Below are 6293 nucleotides of genomic sequence, written 5' to 3'. Positions count from 1 at the left end.
CGCCATCGCCGTCTGTACCTTTGCTGGTGGGGGACCTCAACCCCTGCCAGCCGAAGTCGTCTTCCTGCGTTTGGTTTCTTCTGAGTCTGACGTCCTGCTGCACGTACAACGTGCAGGACATCAGACTCACAGAAACAGAACGAAGCCTTGCGATCTGCAGGGCTTCATTCTGTTTCTCTGAGTCTGACATCCTGCACGTTGTACCTGCAGCAGGACATCAGACTCAGAAGAAACCAAACGCAGGAAGAAGACTTCGGCTGGCGAGGGGTTGGGTCCCCGCCAGCAAAGGTACAGACTGCGACGGATGGCGGGTCGAGAGGGGGGGGTCAAACTTGTTGGAGGTGGTGCTGGCGGCGGCAGGGGGTGTCGGCAATGGCGGGGGGTGTCGGCGATGGTGGTGGGGGGGTGTCGGTGATGGTGTGGTGGGGTGTCGGCAGTGCCGGGGGGGGGGGCTAAAATGTGCCCCCTCACCTCGGCTCTGGCCCCCCTACCACTGAAGTCCAGATACGCCCCATGAAGAAGATATTAAAGTTAATGCAGACAAAGGGAGTTTCAATAAATCGCAGATCTAGTTTTTCTGTGGATTAGTGTCAGTTTCTGGTGTAGTCAACCTAGCCTCTTTTAGGAGTAGTCCACCTTAAACATGCTATTCATCACATGCTTTCTCTGCAGGACAATGTTATAATCAGTACAGGTTCAATGATGCATCTGTTCTATCCAGGGACTGAGGGGACAATGCTCAAAACTTACCAGAATGGTAATGTTTTGTTTAGACCAGTTTTAGCCGGTTTTGCACGTACATTATCTTGTGACAAAAGCATAGTTTTTCAACACTGCTTTTACCATTCATGAAAGCATCAACCGAAAACACAATACCAATGTATTAAAACAAGCTCATTAGTATTAAAATTGAGCTCATTAGAATTAAAATGAGCATTCCATGCAATACACAGAAGGGAACGCTTATCTGTAACGTTCATATTTTTTTGGCTGGTCCGAGGTGCCACTGCATTTGAAAGAGCAGCTTCTCAGTGGAGTGGTCTGCTTGAAATCTTTAACAGTATCTGTACGTTTCATGCGTGTGTATTATAGTTATAGTTTATTCAAAACTTGCTATACCGCTAAAATGGACACAGCGGTGTACAGGCTATAAAATAGGAAAGAAACAAAAAGGAACTCCATAAAATTAACAGGACAATGAGAGAGAAAAGGAACAGAAAGGCTGGATCAAAGAAACACCAAACATATACAGAAGAATCAAGCCAAAAAAAAAAAATCTAAAATTAACTCAGAACGAGGGAACAGAAACTGGAAAGTAGTGGGAAGGACCAAGAACAACAGAGTCACAGAAAGGCAATCTCAATTAGCCCATATCTCCATACGCTAGATTTAATAATATATATGTGTTCCACCTGGAACAGTACAGAAAAAGTGTAATGGAACAAAAAATCGGTTATCCTGCTGCACGCATTTGACATTCGTCTATGATGAACGGGAAAAGTAGTTTGCTTTACAGTAGGATCTCTTGCGAGGTTTTGCTCGCTATAAAACTTTGCTGCAATAAAACCCACATACAAGTGCATGTACCTTGCGCTCTAAGTGCGTATATCCTGTGCATCTGTCTTGTACTGTATGTGTACCTTGTGCACATATTCTGATACGACTGGAGATATGGATGGAGGTTTCTTCCTGCACTTTCTACAGGAGTATGAAGATGTTGAGCGAAGAAGAGAGGACAATGAAGGAAAGAGGGAGGTATGGCAGTCAATGAAGAGGTGGGTCATGCACAGAACATCGACGCTTACCAGCAGACATATGTACATAAGTATTGCCATACCGGGACAGAGCAAAGGTCCATCAAGCTCAGCATCCTGTTTCCAACAGTGGCCTCCTAACGTGGAACCTTGCATGACATAGCTATAATTCAGGTTCCTCTTTCCCACATGCATCATTCTGCACATGTGCTATGCGCTTTCCCTACTGAACTGCACTCAGACTTTCTGTGCATTCCATTTGCATGCGATTTCCTTTGAGCACTGATCGCTGTTCCACGTTCGGTAAGTTCAGCCGCAGCGATAAACACATGCAGCTGTGAACGACAAAAAGATCACAGTTTACATTCTGAAGGCAAAACTTTCCATGTCTCACTACAAGTCTAAATAAATGATAAACATTTAGGTCCCCATAAAGTATTAACGTGTGTCAAAAACCAGCACATTACCCCTCCTGTGTGTTTAGTTAATCCAACTCCAGATACATTATTGGATTTCTCTACATGTCACACCTCCGCATCTATATCACAACACAATTGTCTTCTTCCAGTTGCCAATAAAAAACATCCTAAGTATTCTACTGCTGTTGGCTTTCTCCTCCGTCTGCCATTCCCTTCCTACGTAAGAACACACATACTATGGATAGATGCCAAGCAGAGAAAAGTTTGACCACTTCAGAGGGGTGCAGAGATTCAAACCCAGTTCTTCATCTATTAAATCAGGCTTCCACTGGCTTTCCTGCAAACCACTGAAGGCATATACACCAATATGGGAAAGTACCTGGAAGCTCTACATGGATTAATTAGGAAGATCATATTCCTAAAAATCATAAAGAATACAAAAATAATGTTAGATTCATTAGTAAATAAAATGCGAACATTAAGCATGAGGACAAAAGTGAATAGCAAAGTGTATTATCATAATGTTTGAGCCAGCCAGTAAAGACAAAATATCCAGAGATTGATTGCAGACTTGACATATATTTTCTTATGTAATAAACCTACTGCAATCAACCTCTGGATATTTTGTTTTTACTGGCTGGCTCACGTCCCTTCTCTACTACCTGGGCTTCTCTGTGACCGTAATGTTCCGTAGGGAAACATCCTTTCCTGATGTGGTATTTTTTTAAATAATGTTTTACATTTAAAAGTGTAAAATAAATTATTTCAATGAATATAAAATTGTACACAGACAACAACAAAAAAAATGCATTAATCATATCTGCAGAGTCAAATAAAAAACTTTCTATAAAATTATTTACAAGTAAACAATGGTTGAAATCCAGGCTAAATAAGGTGGGGAAAGGGGCATGGCCCACTGCTGCCACCAGGTCCTCCAGGGCTTGCCTTCAGGAAATGCAGAATACTACCAGCAAGTTGCAACTGGTTTTAACTGGCAGCCGTTGCGCAATCCACCTTTTTGACAATAATTAAAGTTAGAAACAGAACCGGGTGGAAATGAGAAAGCTCCCCCCCCCACACACACACAAACCCCACCACCACCACTACCACTACTTCAGGAAAGAAAGATGGCTCTCCCTCCTTCCTGCACTACCTCTGTCGGTTTCCCTGTGTTGGACTTCAGATCGCCACAGCCCTTTTCTCTGAGTTTCAGAGACGCTAAACTTACCTGATTTTCCCTTAAATGGATGTAGTACACAAAGTGATCATTTGCTTGCCGGGGGCTGCAACGTCAGCTTCTGCACACTCCCCCTCTCCTGTGACAGAGACAGGACTGCTGCTGAGAGGAGAGCAGGTGCTGGAGACAGCAGAGGACAGGAGAGGACCCCCTTCCTCCACCAAGCTGGTTTCTCTCCAGCCAACACTTTCACTGTTTGCAGGTACTCGCAATATTTCATGCTGTATTTTCGTCGCTGTGAAAAAATTTAAGCAAATTGTTTTGTATCCTTCAGAATGGCAAACGAATGGTCAGAGTTGATGCGTGAGTGGCGGGGGGCGACTTTGTTTTCTACAGCGGAACTTGTGCTGTTGAGGACTAGAAGCAATGTTTCATAAGTTGCAGGAATCCAGATGTTTGTCAGCTGAGTTTTTACAATGTAGAATATTAGAGAGGGAGAATTACGGAGTGTTTGGGGGGGGGGGGGTCTTGTCAGTGTTTAGTGATACCTCATCCCCCACCCCATCCTGGTTCTGTCCGAAATTTTACCTGGGACTAATGAGAGAGATTGAGTCAGCTTGGCTGCCAAGATACAGTGATCGCTGGGGATACTTGGCAGTGGGAACTAGTCTCAAACATTTCCATCCAAGGTATATACTAAAGTATATCTAATAGGAAGGAAGCAAAGTTCATTGCTTTGAAGACCTTTTCCCCTTGGATGTAATGAAGCACTAGCTGTTGGGTGTACAGAGCTCTGGGGGTTGGGTATGATGAAGCTCTGGGGACTGCATGTAATGCTATCATCAGGAGAAACGTTGATCAAGGATGTATGACAGAGCAAGGAAGAAGCCAAGCTCTTTCTCAGCCCCCTCACCTCATCCCATCCTCAGCTTTCAAGCTTGTTACCTCAGCTCCATCCTGCTTAGTTTCAGTCATCCTAACTCCAGCCTACTCAGCATCTCTTACCCCAACCCTAGCCTGCTCTGCCTGTCAACTCTTCCCCAGTCTCCTCAACAACTCCCACCCCAACAGCAACCTGCTCAGTAACTCTTACCTAAGTCCCAACCTGCTCAGCAATTCTCTTACCCAACCCCAAACTCAACCTACTCAGCCCCTTCACCCCAGCCCCAATCTGAGCCTCTTGAGACCTCTCACCCAGCCCCAACCTGCTCAGACCCTTTACCCGAACCTCAACATGCCCAGTTTCAGTCACCCCAGCCCAAACCTGCTCAGACCCCTTACCCCCAGCCTGCTCAGTTTGAGTCATCCTAGCTTCAACCTGCTTATCAGCTCTCACTCCAGCCTCTATTTATTCATCTGTCATCCCAGCCCCTGGCAGATCTCCTGTCATAAGGAATGATACTTAAGTTGATTTATACAAATGTATTACTGTCTTTTCCCTGGGTTAAGCCAATTACTTTTTTTTAGCTCCTTGGGATGAAGTGCTGTGAACATGAAGATGAACATTTCCACACTGACAGGCAGAGGAGCCTGTTCAACTGTGAATTTTCCACCCACAGTAAGATCTAACCACAAAGACAGTAAAATGTAACCACTGATAGTAGAAATGGAAACCATTTCTGGATCAAGTCCCTCAAATGGCCCACATGAAGCCAGGAAGGACAGCTATGGCTTTTCTAACAGCTCAGCGTTCAATATTACTCTTAATGAGGTGGCCCCTGATTTCTATATTATCCTGCCCATTATATATTCTGTAATCTGTGCAGTGGGGCTGACAGGCAACACAGCTGTTATTTATGTCATCCTGAAAGCTCCTAAGATGAAGACAGTTACCAACATGTTTATTCTCAACCTGGCTATAGCTGATGACCTTTCCACTCTGGTGCTACCAATCAACATTGCAGAGCACCTGCTGCATTATTGGCCCTTTGGGAAAATCCTATGCAAGATCATCCTATCCATAGACCACTACAACATCTTCTCCAGTATCTTCTTCCTGACAGTGATGAGTATAGACAGATATTTGGTGGTCCTAGCAACAGTCAGATCCAAGAGGACACCACATCGCACTTACCGAGCAGCCAAAATCATCAGTTTCTTAGTCTGGCTCTTCGTTACCATTATTGTCTTACCCTTCACCATCTTTGCTGATGTCTACACAGACAATCTGGAGATTACAAGCTGTGGCTTGAACTTCCCAAAACCAGAAAGGTTGTGGTTCAAGGCCAGTAGAATTTATACCCTGATGCTGGGTTTTGCCATTCCTGTGTCCACCATCTGTATCCTGTACACTGCCATGTTATACAAGCTGAGGAACATGAGGCTCAATTCTAATGCCAAGGCTCTAGACAAAGCCAAAAGGAAGGTGACTGTACTGGTTTTCATCGTCTTGGCAGTCTGTCTCTTCTGCTGGACCCCATTCCATCTTGCCACCATTGTGGCCTTGACCACTGACTTACAACAGACCACTTTGGTCATTGGTATCTCCTATTTTATTACCAGTTTAAGTTATGCCAACTCCTGTTTGAATCCGTTCCTATATGCCTTTCTGGATGACAGTTTTTGGAAAAGCTTCAGAAAAATGCTAGAGTGCAGAACTGCATAGGGAGAGCACGGTGATCATGGAGAGATTCTGCAGCCACAGGCAATGTGAGGACTATGTGCAGTAAAAAAAAAAACAGGAATTATTTACTGGCCTTAAGAACCAATGGAATTGCATGGAAACAGATTATATGAATTTCCTCCTACTCTCATTTGGATTTGGCTCACCCCTTTTCAGTAGGAGCTCAAACCCAGTTACATTCAGGTACAGTAGGTGGCTGGAGCAGTGGAGGGGCAAGTGAGCTGTCCAAAATGACAAGGTCACTGACAGCTCTCCCAATACCCCTACAAAATCCCTAGTTTTCCATTAATGGGAAGTGTCACCACTCACAAGCCTGCACC

General features: G+C 44.5%; 1 protein-coding gene across 1 annotated transcript; it reads left to right on the top strand.

The window, feature by feature from the left end:
* The first annotated feature begins 4956 nt into the window (after nt 1-4956).
* Nucleotides 4957-5955, top strand: NPBWR2 (neuropeptides B and W receptor 2). Its single transcript, XM_030213448.1, has one exon. The coding sequence runs from the start codon at nt 4957-4959 to the stop codon at nt 5953-5955; it is 999 nt and encodes a 332-aa protein (XP_030069308.1).
* Nucleotides 5956-6293: the final 338 nt, after the last annotated feature.

This window comes from Microcaecilia unicolor, chromosome 8 (assembly GCF_901765095.1).
Source record: "Microcaecilia unicolor chromosome 8, aMicUni1.1, whole genome shotgun sequence".
Taxonomy (NCBI): domain Eukaryota; kingdom Metazoa; phylum Chordata; class Amphibia; order Gymnophiona; family Siphonopidae; genus Microcaecilia; species Microcaecilia unicolor.
The sequence above is the reverse complement of the archived record's forward strand: the minus strand, read 5'-3'. Positions and strand labels throughout refer to the sequence as shown.

Coding starts and splice junctions, on each gene's coding strand:
- NPBWR2 (XM_030213448.1), top strand. CDS start 4,957: ATGGAAACCATTTCTGGATCAAGTCCCTCAAATGGCCCACATGAAGCC.